The 14659-nt window shown below is 40.0% G+C and overlaps 1 protein-coding gene across 2 annotated transcripts in view; it reads left to right on the top strand.

Moving 5' to 3' along the window:
* The window catches only part of Ptcd3 (pentatricopeptide repeat domain 3), a 29776-nt gene that overhangs the window by 378 nt on the left and 14739 nt on the right, over positions 1–14659 (top strand). For both annotated transcript variants that reach the window (XM_076939903.1, XM_034511687.2), the window contains exons 2-12: positions 1464–1516; positions 1617–1653; positions 3422–3467; positions 5096–5164; positions 5856–5960; positions 7713–7836; positions 10200–10315; positions 11584–11639; positions 12854–12941; positions 13963–14023; positions 14450–14535. In XM_076939903.1, coding sequence (XP_076796018.1) covers positions 1464–1516; positions 1617–1653; positions 3422–3467; positions 5096–5164; positions 5856–5960; positions 7713–7836; positions 10200–10315; positions 11584–11639; positions 12854–12941; positions 13963–14023; positions 14450–14535 — 841 coding nt within the window. The remainder of the gene's footprint in view (positions 1–1463; positions 1517–1616; positions 1654–3421; positions 3468–5095; positions 5165–5855; positions 5961–7712; positions 7837–10199; positions 10316–11583; positions 11640–12853; positions 12942–13962; positions 14024–14449; positions 14536–14659) is intronic.

Here is a 14659-nt window from a genome sequence, read left to right as displayed (position 1 = left end):
CTCCACAAGCCCCTACACAAATTTCTTTAACCCCCCTCCCATATCCATTTTAACCCTGCTAAAAAGAAAGGGCAAAGTAATAGATCTTTCCCAAATCAAGGGTAGGCTATTATCACCAGTGTGACTGAACTTTATGAGAACCTTGAACTAAGAAGGTAAGGCTTTAGTAAAAGCAAAAAAAGCCTTAAAACGTCTGACCCCAGTCTTTCGATCTGGTGATGATAGTTACAGCTTGGAACATGTTGCAAATATTTATGTAATTAATTTTTAGATCCTTCATGCAGTAGCCTGGTGGAAGTATGAGGCATTTAGGTGTAGTGTAAACTTGAAATCCAATTTTATTTATTTTTGTGTATTGATCCAAAGACTTCATATGAGCTAATTACCCACTCTACTACTGAGTTAAAATCACCTACCCAATAAAAACTTTTATGTTCAGTGTTATATTTAGTTGATTGATAGTAGAAAAATCTCTAGAGTAAATTCTAAGTTGTAATAACTGAAAGAACTGTAGGGAAAACTGGAAGAAAACCAGCTCCACAAAGTTGCTGTGTGGCCACGTGGGTACACTCACACAAAATAAAAGCTTTTTAAGAATAGGTAAAATGATACCTTTATCTTTGTTGATTTTATTTTAGGATATTAAGTGTGGAGTTATCCATGAATATGGTATTCTGAAACATTTCTATTCTGGACAAAAATAACTTTTGAGGCTCTAAAAATATAGACTTGTTCTGGTTAAAAGACTTGTGTTGTTAGTACATTGTTAATTATTACAAGTAGTGGAATATAACAAAGCTATGGGTGATCTTTGTTCTTATCCCTTTAAGTGAGATAGCTTTTGCTATCTGGATAGTGTCTAGTAAAAACAACTCAACTGAATTGATCCAACCCAGGTTAATTTCTGTGTATTTCAAAGCAGCTGTTCAAATTGTTCCAATGCTATTAAATTTCCCCTTTTTAATCTAGATCGTTTTGTAATGAGATTACATGCTTAAAAAATCTTGGCTGTTACTATAACTTAGTGACCCAGAGCTTGCCTAGTCTGGTTGAGGCTCTGGTTTGATTTCTTTTTTTTTTTTTTTTTTTTTTGTTTTTTTTTTTTGTTTTTTTTTTTGTTTTTCGAGACAGGGTTTCTCTGTGTAGCCCTGGCTGTCCTGGAACTCACTCTGTAGACCAGGCTGGCCTCAAACTCAGAAATCCGCCTGCCTCTGCCTCCCAAGTGCTGGGATTAAAGGCGTGTGCCACCACTGCCCGGCTTCTGGTTTGATTTCTAACATCAAAAATCAATTAGTCAATCTTGACTGCCTGTAATATGTGTGTTGATGTTAGGTATACAGCCTGGTCTGTTTGACCCATGGTAATTAGAAAATGGGGCTTAAAATGTATGCATGCAGATGGAGATGAGCAGAGACCATCAGCAAGCAGTACTAACATGAGGTTTTGTTTTGTTTTTAATGCAGATTTTATCCTGCATGTGAGTCCCTCCCAAAAGTTGAAGGAGCAGATATAACAGGTATTTTAAAACTATGGAGATAGATTTTTTTTTAATGAAAAAACATTGTATTTCTTTGTGTTGTTAGAAAATTGATTATTTTTATTTTTTTCTCTGTAAGGGATTGAAGAAATAGTCATTCCAAAAAAGAAAACGTGGTGAGTATTTTGCTTTTTAGCAAGTGGTTGGGTATTTACTGTAAATAAAAGAAGGATTTAAACAGTGCTTAGCACATAGACAAATCCTGTGTTGGCTGTTATTTTTAAGTCTTGTGATATAATTTTATGTGTAAACTATACTAAACTAAAATTATATGTTTTTAATTGAGCTATTAGATGTACCTTTTTGTATAATACTTTTGATTTGTAGCTATATGATAGTATATAATAAGATTAGAGTCGAGTCATGTTTTCCCTGCTCAGGAGTAGGAACAGTGGCTGGCCATGGTACCATACTCCTTTAGTCTCAGCACTCAGGAGGTAGAGGCACAAGGATCTCTGCATTTAAGGACAAGTGTGCTTAGTGAGTTCATACAGTAATGCCTTGTCTTTAAAACCAAGAAATGTGGATGATGGAGCATCAGAGCCAAGAGTAGGGACTTGGTTACAGCATCCCGGAGTATAGCCCTTGGCCAACCTCTATACCCAGAAAACGGCAAGAAATACAACAGGAGGAATATTTACAGTGTGCTACAATCTAGTTGTCACCTGCCTGTGTTGTGTCTTATAGTCCTATATGTATGCAGTTTTGCCTGTATAGCTAGCTGGAATTTGGTATATATTGAGTGTTGTTTTGTAGTGGCATACTCCTGTAATCTCAGCACTCGATGCAGAGTTGGAGGAGTATCACAAGTTCCAGGCCAGCCCGCCATTTATTTAAAATGCCCCTTCCTGTTGGTAGTTCTTGTGAGATGCATTAGGTAAAGGTGCCGGGGGGGGGGGGGGGGGGGGAGCAGAATGTCACATGGATAATAGAAACTCATGTAAGCATGTGCCAAGCGATACCAAGTTGGTTTTGGTTATTTTTGTTGTTTTGTTTTATTTTAGTCTGCTTATGCTTAAAACTACCTTTAAAAGTTCCTGGAAGTGGAGGGTTGATGATGAACTTGCCTTGAACAATTGAAGCCTCGGATTCAATTCCTGATACTGCTTACAGCTGGGTGTAGTGGTACTTGCTTGTCCTATCACTAAGGATGGGGAGGCAGGAGGACCAGACATTTAAGGTCATCCTCAGCAACACAGGGAGTTTCAGGCCAGCCTAGACTACATGAAACCCTGTCTCAAAAGAATTTTTTTTCTGGAGATGATAAAATCATGTTGGGTAGGATCACAATATGACATCAGACACCATAGTAAGGACACAGTGAGTCACTGTAGAGGCTTTCCTGTGGTTCCACAGTAGAGGTAAGAGCCAATAGTTTGGATAGTTAGCAAGAGTCCAGAGAGATGCTCTAAGTGGGTTGAAGGAAGTCAACAAGGTAGATTTATGGGTAGAGAGAGGGAATCACTTTGCCTGGGTAGTGAATGGTATTAGAGACCACTTAGAGTGCATATGAAACACAGGGAAGGAGGAATGTGCACCTACCTGTCAGAAGAACCAGGCTTTTGGTGCTCAGGGTCTTCCCACAAGAACTGTAAGCTCTGTTCTCTAGTGCTTGATTATTAACTTAGAGTCTAGCTCTGAAGTCCAGGCGGTCTCAAACCTTCATCCAGCCCTTCTCCCTCTGCTGAGGTTATACGATTTGCAGTCACGCCTGCGTCTCACCTATTTCTGTTGTAGTGGCTTTGAGAGATAAGCCCTGGCCCTAGGTGAGAGATGAATTGTCCATCCTGTTTTATGCCCAGTGACCTCGGAGAGCAGAATGACTTGTTCATCTTGTAAGTATGAATAGTCTTGATAAAGGTTGACTTATGGCTCTTATTCCAGGGATAAAGTGGCTGTTCTTCAGGCACTTGCATCCACAGTACACAGGGTAAGTAGGATTTTAAGGGTTAATAACACATTCAATGTTACAGCTTTTTATTCATAATTAAACTGTTGCGTATCTAGAAATTTTCTTAAAAACGAATCCAATTCCTCCTTTTGGAAAGTAGGAAAAGGGGTTTTGACGTGACCAGGATAGGCTGGCTAGGATGTGATGACCATGTCATGTTTTTGCAGCTTGCTGATAATTATGTGTTTGTATTGTTTTGCTTTTAGAGACAGGGTCTCTCTGTAATATATTTCTGGCTGTCCTGGTACTTGCTATGTAGACCAGGCTGGCCTTGTGCTCACAGAGGTCCTCTTACCTCAGCCTCTCAAGTGTTAGGAGTTTTTAAAGGTGTGTACTACCAAGCCCAGCTCATACTAATTTTTAATTACTGGAAAAGGGTCTTGAAATATTTATTTCTAAAAATGACATGAAGTAATTAATTAAATTTAAAATTAATTAGTTTAAAAAAATAGGTGCTTGTTTCTGAGGGATTTGATAACCATGCACAGCCATTGTCTTTGTACTGACTCTGAGATATGGGTCTTTCCTGCTGGTGGAAAGACGCTGGTCAAAATATAGATCTTTCGATGGGTGTGGTAAAACATGCCTTTAATCCCAGCACTTGGGAGGCAGAGTCTGGAGGAGCTCTTGAGTTTGAAGCCAGTCTGTTCAAATTATATGAGTTCTAGGATAGACAAAAAAAAAAAAGCAAATTCAGACTTTGTTGCGTGTGGTTGTGCAAACTCATAAACTTTGGAAGCATTGTAGACTAAGGCAGGAGCATTACAACTTTGAGTCAGCTGTCCACATAGAACACCCTACCAGGCAAGAGGTGACTATGTAGGTTAGGGAGCTAGGGTTTCATACCTCCTCAGGTCTCCAAGAGACACACACAGTTCTGAGTAGCATTTCAGATGCCTATTGACAGACAAATGAACTGCTCAATAGCTGTCCACCTGATTGATGGGAGGCAAGGTCTCAGCAGAACGGAGAGCTCAACAAAAAAAGGCTAGTTTAACTAGCCACTATCTGTGATCTCTTGTCTCTGCATTCTGAGCACTAGAATTATAGGAGTGCTTGCATACCCATCCCAGACTCATGAGTTCTGTGACTTGTGCTTGCATGGCAAGTGCTGGATCTATGAAGCCATTCCCAAGCCCCTGGAAGGATCTCTCCAGTAAAGTTGCACATGGGCACATAGTGACTGCAGTGAAGGAAATCTTATTGCAGGAAACTCTTAGAAGTAGTTACTTCATGGGTCCTTAACTAGACCTTAAAACAGTGATAGTTCTGACAGCATGCTGAAATCCTAAGAAATAGGCTGAGGAGTTAGCACAGTGCTAAAGTGCTTACTAATTAATGTGTGTGAATTCTATCCTAGTAACAAGAGAAGACAAAACCTTTTAAGATGGAGCAATGGGGTTTGTACTTACCAGCTCTGTGTTGTGCAAAATTGGGGCAAAGTCTTACTGATGTGTGTGTTTTCTTTTTATCTATGCAGGCATATGATCATATTCCTACATGTATGTTTCCTGTCTAATTAAAATCATACTTTACAGAACTTGTGATCATTAAAGCGTAGATAATTTTAGCAAAAATCTAAAATGATATCTGTGCCTTTCCCACAGGATCCTACAGCCGCACCTTATGCGTTTCAAGACGACCCTTACCTCGTGCCAGCCTCTGTTGTGGAGTCTGTGAGTACTGCTGGGTGACTTTTCTAGTACGTTTTAGAAGCCTTACTGGTTTGTGTAATGATATGTAAGTAGCTAAATTATTAAAATAAGAAACCTTGGAAAGCTTACAAATACTGACAAATTGGTAGACTCTGAATCTTAATTTTATCAAAAAAATATTTAAGTATTGTTTCTGCAAAAGGTTTTGGTTTAGTTTTTGTTGCTGTTTGGGTTTTTTTGTTTTGTTTTTTTTTTGTTTTTTTTTTTGTTTTTTTTTTTATTTTTTTCGAGACAGGGTTTCTCTGTGTAGCCCTGGCTGTCCTGGAACTCACTCTGTAGACCAGGCTGGCCTCGAACTCAGAAATCCGCCTGCCTCTGCCTCCCAAATGCTGGGATTAAAGGCGTGCACCACCACTTCCCGGTGGTTTTTTGTTTGTTTGTTTGTTTGTTTGTTTGTTTAATATTAAGGTCTTAACTAACACTTAAGCAAAACGTGTGTCTGTGGTGTATTGTATATAAAACATGACCTGAAATTAATGGCATACTCAAAGGTGAGATATGTGAAGTACTGTAACTTGGTTAGTAATTGGGACTTCTTGTATTACTGTATTCCTTTTCCTGGGGGAAAGGAAGAATTTTTGCTGAGTGTGTAGTTTTGCTTGAGTCTAAATTAATACGTAAGTGCTAAATTGTATTTTTTTTTCTGATATAGCGTTCATTTTTATTGGCAAAGAAGTCTGGAGAGACTGCAGCAAAGTTTATTATTAATTCACATCCCAAATATTTCCAAAAGGATATAGCTGAGCCTCATATACCGGTAAGGAGAGGTGATTGTGTCTTTTACATAGTAATGTGAATACAAATTAAATCACACTTCCACAGCTGATTTAGCCATTTTAGTGCCCAGGATATTGGAATGAGAACCTTTGTTAACCTTTTAAAATTCCTTTTTGTGTATGAATCTTCTTCTCTGTGACAGTTCCTTTTCAGGGACCTCTAGTGGCTTCTGGCATTTCCTTATAAATGTTATCTTTATGAGGACTCTATGCTCTGTTTTTCTCTTTTACGGTCTGCACTTTCTATTTTGGTCATTTTTGCACTCCATTGGTGTTGTCTGTCTTGCCCGCATTATTCTTCTTGGGGCTTGAGGCTGTACTTCTGACGCTCCTTGGTCCAGTAATTGTGCAGTGTCTGTAGAGTGTCCACCTGCAGGCTCTCCTTTCCCCTTTCTTCTCCAAACTCACACTCAGACAAGCCGTCCTCCTCTTACACTGCAGCTTATGTGACTGACCAGCAAGCTACACAGTAAGACTGTTACAGCAGTGGCAGTTGTAGAATGCTCATTGGTGGGCCCATCCCTTGCCCTTTTGGCTGACAATGTTCCTATGCTTGGCTTTAATGTCACTGTTTCTCGAAGCTTTGTGGGGTCTCTTGCCTTTGAGGGGGTATCATTGCACACTGTACTGTAATTAGCTCTGTCTCTGGGGTTTTGTGTTGGTGATGGACTACAGACCCTCTTGTAAGCTCTCTGCCTTTATCCCTGTGTGGATTGCTTTTCCTGCTGTGACAAAATACCTGACAAGCAATTTAATGAAGGAAAGTTTTAGTTCAGCTTAGAGTTTAAGGAAATACAGCGCATCATAGTAGAGAAAGCATCTTAGCAAAAGCAGCAGGCAGCTAGTCACAGTATAGTGAAATGGGAGCAGAGGCCGTGCGTCGCTTGCTCTATGTACAGTCCAGACCCTGTGTGAAATGATCCCTGTCACATTTAGAATGGGTATTTCCACCTCAGTTAGCCTGACCTAGAAAATTCCTCACAGCTGTGTTCACAGACTTATCCTTTTGGTTATTTTATTTTATTTTATTTTATTTTTAAGATTTGTTCATTTATGTATGTGAGTACACGGTCATTGTCTTCAGACACACCAGAAGAGGGCATCGGATCCCAGTACAGATGGTTGTGAGCCACCTTGTGATTGCTGGGAATCAAACTCAGGACCTCTGGGAGAACAGTCAGTGCTCTTAACTTCTGAGTCATCTCTCGGACCCCTTTTGGTTATTCTCGACTCCGTCATGTTGCCAGCATTACTGTCATTAGAATGGGAGTGCTTTGCAGGTAGAGCACCTCCTTCAAACAGCTCAGTCCCTAATGCCCAGCTTAGGACTTGGAGGAAAGGCGTTCTCATTCAAATATATTTGGAAAATTAGTAAATGAAGTAAAAATCAAAACATTGGAAGCAAAGTATTTAGATCAACTTCAGGTTGAGACCCTTGGTTCGAAATACAGAGTGAGTATTAATGTTTGAATGTTTTTAAATTTTCATTAAGTCAAGGAGATGCCTAAACAGTCTTCTGTCCAGGTTGCAGACATTTACTGGCCTTTCTCGTTCTTACCTGTATATTTTGTTTTAGATTTTGTACTAAGACATTTATGTTCAGATGTTGTAAGTGTTATGTGGTGTAGGAGACAGGGACTGGTTTACTTGGTCTCTGGATGCTAACAGCCTCACCTGCTGTTACCCTGCTGCCTTGGCCTGTTTGTAGTCATTCACTTCTCCTGTTGTTCTAGTGCTTAATGCCTGAGTACTTTGAACCTCAGATTGAAGATGTAAGCGAAGCTGCCCTGAAGGAACGAATCCAACTCAAAAAAGTCAGAGCTTCCGTGAACGTTTTTGACCAGCTCCTGCAAGCAGGTGACTCGTTACTCAGAGCCCCTCTTGAGCATGGGGCCATTTTGTATAGGCCAGTTAGCCATGGGTAAGAACAGCAAATAACGTTTACTCTGCTTGATGGTGCTTGTGATTTAAGTGGTATAATATACATGATTCATTCTCTGCTCTAGCCTCATCCTGAAATTATAAATGAGGTAAAATTGCAGGTTTATTCACTTATTTGCTTTTGTCCTGTGCACTGGCAAAGGAAGTACACAGCCTCTGTTACTAGCATTAGGTGTGACAAGGCAGAGCCGAATGAAACAGAAAACTTTATTTTATGTGTGTGAGTGTTTTGCTTTGCATGTATATCTGCATCCTTCGTGGGCCTAGTATCTAAGGAGACCAGCAGAGGGCCTCTGATCTTCCTTCTAACTGCACTTACAGGTGGTTGTTTTACCACTGTTGTGGCTGCTGGGACTCAGACCAGGGCCTGTGGAAGAGCAGCCAGTGCTCTTAACTGCTGAGCATCTTTTCAGCCCCAGAGAAAGGTTTTAAAGAGAGACTTGTTCAGCGGGATCAGGAACTTCGATTTTGATAGGATTCCTCCCCATTTAGTAGTCTAGAAAAGACTGTAATTTTTCTGAGCATCTGACTAATGTCCTGTTGTGTTGTGAATTCGATCTGGATGACTTTATTAATAAGTACAGCTCTAGGTAACATGGCTGACAGTGCTACTTGTAAGTACACTGTGGTCTCTTCAAAGTCCGCTCTTACCATTAAATTTTAGGAGTCTACACTGCTGTTAAGTGAATTAGAATAAAACTTTTGCTAAACATAAAAGAAACTAGACAAATCATCGAACATATTTGAACCTAAAAATATTTTCTTAAACCCTTTTTCAAGAATTTGCTTATGTAGCTTCTAATGTATCACACGCATAACTCGAGGGTGACACCAGCCAGAGGGTTGCTGAGGTTCTGCCTCTGCTTCCTGAATTTGAGCCCCAGTTGGTATGGCTCTGCAGTGAACTCCTCAGTGCTGGGGTGGGTGTTTAAGTGTCTCAAAAAGCTTACAAGCATTTACTGAGTGACTGCACACACCTATACCACTGTAGGCAAAGCCAGAAGCCTCAGCATGCAGGTGTTACTTAAACACTATGTAATCAAGGAGGACCTTGAACTCCTGCCTCAGTTTGAGTGCTAAGATTACAGGTATTATATTTTTATGTATATGAATGTTTTGCCTGCATGTGCTTGCCCAATACTCTTGAAGGGCAGAAGAGGGTATTGGATTCCTGGAACTGAAGCTATAAAGTGAGGGTTGTAAGCCACCATGTGACTGTTCCGGAAGTTGAACTTGGGTCCTCTGTCAAAGAGCAACAAATGTTCTAGCCACTGAGCCATCTTTCCAGACCTTCTGCTTTTCTTTCCTTTGTATTTGTCTCTATAAAGTGAGTGCGGATGTGGGAATTAATCACATTCTGAACAGTGAGGATTTTTGTGGATTTTATTGTTACTTATTTTTCTGAGGAGTTTGAGGGAGTCAAACAGGTTGTTTATAAGGCTATTAAAATTACAGTTATTTTAGTAGTTCTGAGTACATTTTTAATGAGGGTCTGAATCCAGATAGGATAATTGTTTGTAGTTACTATAGTGGATCAGGTTTGTAAGAGAATTGAGAATTGATATGGACCAGCAGGCTGTTCTTCATTGAGAGGTTCCAGAGAGGAGTGACGGGGGATCAGAAAATAAAGAAGATAGGAAAGCTGGAGTCAAGAGGTCTTGTGCAGCCTGTGTTTTATGCCAAATGAACTTATTCAGAAATACAGTTTGTAGGGGGTATTATCTTAATCCTGGTTTCTATTCCTGCACAAAACATCATGACCAAGAAACAAGTTGGGGTTTATTATCTTACATTTCCACATTGCTGTTCATCACCAAAGGAAGTCAGGACTGGAACTCAAGCAGGTCAGGAGGCAGAAGCTAATGCAGAGGCCATGGAGGGATGTTACTGGCTTGCTTCCCATGGCTTGCTCAGCTTGCTTTCTTATAGAACCAAGGACTCCCAGCCCAGGGATAGCACCACCCACAAGGGGCCCTCCTCCCTTGATCACTATTACAGCTGGATCTCATGGAGGCATTTCCTCGAGGGAGGCTCCTTTCTCTGTGATAACTCCAACTTGACATACAAAACCAGCCAGTACAGGGAGTAAATGGGACAGAATCAGCAGAAAGCCATCATGCATTCTGTGCTAATGGTAACATGGTAGTGGGGATTACGTATGTAGCCAGATAAGCCGTCATCCATGGGAAAGGTGAGGAATTTCATTCAAGAGGCTTTGGTTGTTGGGTGTTTGAACATTTCTTTGTTTTTTTGTTTTTGTTTTTTCCTCCTAACCACAGGAACCACAGTCTCTCTTGAAACAACTAATAGTCTTTTGGACTTATTGTGTTACTATGGTGACCAAGAGCCCCCAGCTGACTATCCTTTTCAACAAACTGAACATTTGGAAAACTTGGTAAAAAATAAAAATTTGGCTTTTTGTTTCTGAAATAATATTTTCTCAGTGGGTTGGGCTCTGTGTCATGTGTCATAGTGGTGACAGGTTCTGTACTGAGGTGGCACCGTAGCATCTGTGAGCATCATGGAGACACTTGAACAACTGTTTCCCATTCATTTTTAATCAATGTTCATTATACAAAATAGTGTGTTTTGTTATGACATTTTCATACCTGTATGTAATATGTTTTAATTATACTCGCTTCTCCTTCCCCCTCTTCCTTTCTGTCCTCTTTTCCCTCCTCCTCCTTTCCCTCTTCCTCCTTTTTCCCCTCCTTTCCCAGTGATCTTTTTCATCTTCCCAAATTACCCCTTTCAACTTTGTTTTGGGGTGTGTTAGGAGATTATACAGATGAGAAAAAGCAAGCAACATCTGATTTTTTTTAGCCTATAGATAATTTCTAGGTCTATCCATTTTCTTATAAATGGCATAATTTCAACTTTATAGCTGAATAGAACTTTAGTGTGCTTATGTGCCACACATTCTGGAGGAGGTGAACCTAGGCCCTCCATGTGGTAGGCAAGTACTAGATTTTGAAACTCTACTACCCTGACTTTTTCATTGGTTGTTTTTTTTGTTTTTGTTGTTGGTTTTGTTTTTTGGGGTTTTTTTTGGAATTTTTTTGTTGTTGCTTGTTTTGTTTTTTGAAACAAGGTTTTTCTGCCCTGGTTGTCCTGGCATTCACTCTGTAGACCAGGCTCAATGAGCTAAGACTCACTGAGATCTGACTGCCTCTTGCAAGTACTGGGATTAAAGGTGTACATCACCATGCCCGAACCTGTTTTTTGTTTGTTTGGTTTAGTTTGGTTTGGTTTAGTTTTTGAAATAAAGATCTTGCTTGGACTAGCCTTAAATTCAAACTCCGTATGCCTTGGCCTCCTAAGTAGCTGGCTTGTAGACTCCACTATTAGGCCTAGCTACTCATAGCTGTGTATGCTGGCTCACACTTAATCCCAGCACAGAGGCAAAAGGCAGATCTCTGAATTTGAGGCCATCCTGGTCATATTTTAAATGAGTGATCATCTGGAGATAAAACATAGGTGATAAATATGACTTTGCTTTCCTCAGTGTGCACTAATTTTCAAACTAAAGGAATTCACTGTGGGTGTGAACATTTTGGGGTTTTTTTCTTTGCCTTTTGATGATCTCTTATTTCCTTTTAGTTTTTTTTTTTTAAAGTAGCTTGCAAGCAAGCATTGTCTTACCTTTTATTTCATCTGTTCTAGGACGAGGCTACAGAAGAAAATAATCAAACATCAAAGATGGAGTCTGGTCCTTGGAAGTATGTTAAACATGAAAACCTTATGTTACGAGAATTTTACAGTACATGAAAAATCTGCTACATCATCTTGTGGAGTTGCAATCCCAGAAAATGTTGTAAAATGGCAGCTTTTTTTTTTTTTTTTTTTTCATTTTACAGATGTGTTCTACAGTTTGTATATTTATATTTTATACCTTTTGTCTTTTTTGTTTTATGAGACAGACTCCCTGTAGTCTTGGTTGTCCTGGAGCTCACTATGTAGAAGAGGCTAGCATCAAAATTACAGAGATCCTTGTGTCTCTTGAGCGCTGGGATTAAAAGTGTGTGCCACTATACCTGGGTTCTTGGTTACTGCTTTAAGATTCCACTTATATAGCCCAGGCCAGCCTCAAACGTGGACCATTCCTGCCTCTGCTCCCAGGGGCTGCTATAAGTCGTGTGCAACATCTGGCCTAGACTATTTATTACACGATTGTTACTTCCTGCCAGAATAGAAAAACTTATTTAGGGTTTGACCTGGTTGTACTTTTTGTTGTTTTTCATCTGTGTATAGTTTAATTAGTAGTGCTACCTTGAGATCTAGTTCCCTAGCTAATTCTAAAAGGTTTGATTGGGTATATGGAGAAGAAAGGCTACCATTAATTCTAGAAATTCAGGTTTAGAGAGATGGCTCAGTAGTTAAGAGAATTTCCTATTCTCACAAAGGTTCCAAGTTCTGTTCCCAGCATCTTGTGTGTAATTCCAGCTCTGGGAAATGTGACCTCCATGGGCACTGGCACACACTGCACACACATGGACTTTGTAGTAAAATCTGAGCTCATATTCTAGGGTGTTCAGTATATACGAACACTTATACAAGGTAGGTATCATTTTCTTACCATCTAGTAAAAGAGGCAAAACTGCTCATGCTAGAATATGGCAAGACTCGGGAGCAAGGTTACCTTGGGGAGTTTTGTTTTAGGGTGTTAGAAGTGGGCCATCTTGTTCTTTGTATTTGACCTGGGTATTTCTTAGATGTTAATAACCACTTTGTCATTCCTGGTCATGGCCTGAGAGCTGGGAATGTCTAGACAACTTAAGATCTTTAACCAATTTTGAGGTGATAACCTGTCATACTCTGAGTCATAGAACAGTTATGTACATTGCCTAAAACATTGCCAGAAAGTGGTGGCACTCATTACAGGTAGACTAGGTTTACCTGGGTCTCCAGTTGATGTTTACTCTGGTGTTTCTAGAGCACAAAACAATGCTGAGAGAATCTTTGCTCTAATGCCAGAGAAGAATGCACACTCCTACTGCACGATGATCCGTGGGATGGTGAAGGTACCTTCCTTTGTTTATTTTTATCTTAAAGATCCATTGATTTTGTTCTTTTGCACCCCTATAAAGTTATAAAGTGCCTGGGACCATTGAGTATGTGCATAATGTGATATTTTGGGGGTCAGTTTTAAGCAAGATAGCCATTTGCTTCATATATTTTTCAATAAGCATAATATATAAAGGTTATACTTTTTGAGACAGGGTCTCTGTGTAACCTTAGCTGGCTGGACTAGCAGAGAAGGCTTAAACTTACAGGTGCTCCACAATACCTGGCAAAACGATTTCTTTTTTTCCTTTCAGAGAGGCTTTCTGAAATTTATCTGTACTGCCCTCAGACCCAACAAGTCTTCCCAGAATAATTGGGATCCTGGGCATACACTACAGTACTTAGAGTGGCCATTTTATGTAATATCTTTGTTAGCCTATGCTGTCTATAACCTGTTAAGTGAGATCCTAATTATGTCTTTGTGTCAGTCTTCAAAAAATTTTGAATTTAGCAACATTTCAGGTTTTTAATTAGGGATGAACTTCATTAAAGCTTTGTGAGTTTTTTAAATTTATGTATGTATTCATGCATCTGTTTATGTCTAAGTTTATATAAGGGTGTGGATGGGTGAGTGAGTGATGGGTTTTTTGGAGCCAGAGTTCCTACAGGCATTTGTGAACCTCCTAACATGGGTATGGAAATGAGAACTCCAGTGCTTTTGATTGAGCACCAAACTGTCTTAAAGGACTGAGCTGAGCTCCCCCACTTAGACTAACATTTCAGAGCAGAGGGCTTATTTCCTGTGTGTGGGAAGATGTGCAAGTGTATTGTCTTCCCCATTTCTACCCATTAGATGTGATTTGTTTCTGCCTCATCCTCAGTTGTGACAACTGGAAATGTCTCTAGGCATTGCCAGTGTCTCCTGGAAGAAACCCAGTACTCTGGGCTACAAGCTTCCCAAGAACAGGAGCCTTCTCTGTTGTGTGCTCACCGTCCCAGTTGGAGAGACTTTGACGATGTTTGCTTTTTCTTCTCCAGCACCGAGCTTATGCACAGGCGTTGGACTTGTACAACAAGTTATTAAATAACAGACTTAGTGGTGAGTTTAAGGACCCCCTCACACCTGTGTCTTCCTCTAACAGTGGTTCTCAACCTTCCTGATACTGCAACCCTTTAATGCAGTTCCTCATGTTGTGGTGACCTCCAACACATATCTGCAGTTTTGCTACCGTTTGAATTTTGTAATGTAATATTTGATCTGTGACCCTCTCAAAGGGTCATGACCCACACAGGTTGGGAACTGCTGCTCTTACCAGGATTCATGAGATCTTTGGATTTTGCCCCGGTTGTTGGGGTAGTGGGCATGATGTTTGTCTTGTTCTCATGATTAAAGTGGGATTGGAGATCTAGTTCTAAGGCTTTGCTGAGAATAGCTAAGATACCAGGACTCACCATTTTCTCACTTTCAGCTTTTATGAGGTGAATTTTCAACCTCAAGTTTTGTTAAAGTACTTTTCCTTTACAGCTGATGTATATACCTTTAATGCATTGATTGAAGCAAAAACATTCATACTCAATGAGACATTTGAGGAGAAATGGAATGATATACTGGTAAGTAGCCACCTTCTCTGTCCTGTAGCTACCTTTTACTAATGATTGACTTAGCATTTCTGTGGCCGCCATTGCTCTCATGGAGCACCTGCTCGGTGCTGTTCTGCCAGGAGAAAAGAGAGCA

This window comes from Arvicanthis niloticus, chromosome 9 (genome assembly GCF_011762505.2).
Source record: "Arvicanthis niloticus isolate mArvNil1 chromosome 9, mArvNil1.pat.X, whole genome shotgun sequence".
In the NCBI taxonomy this organism is placed as follows: Eukaryota; Metazoa; Chordata; class Mammalia; order Rodentia; family Muridae; genus Arvicanthis; species Arvicanthis niloticus.
The sequence above is the reverse complement of the archived record's forward strand: the minus strand, read 5'-3'. Positions and strand labels throughout refer to the sequence as shown.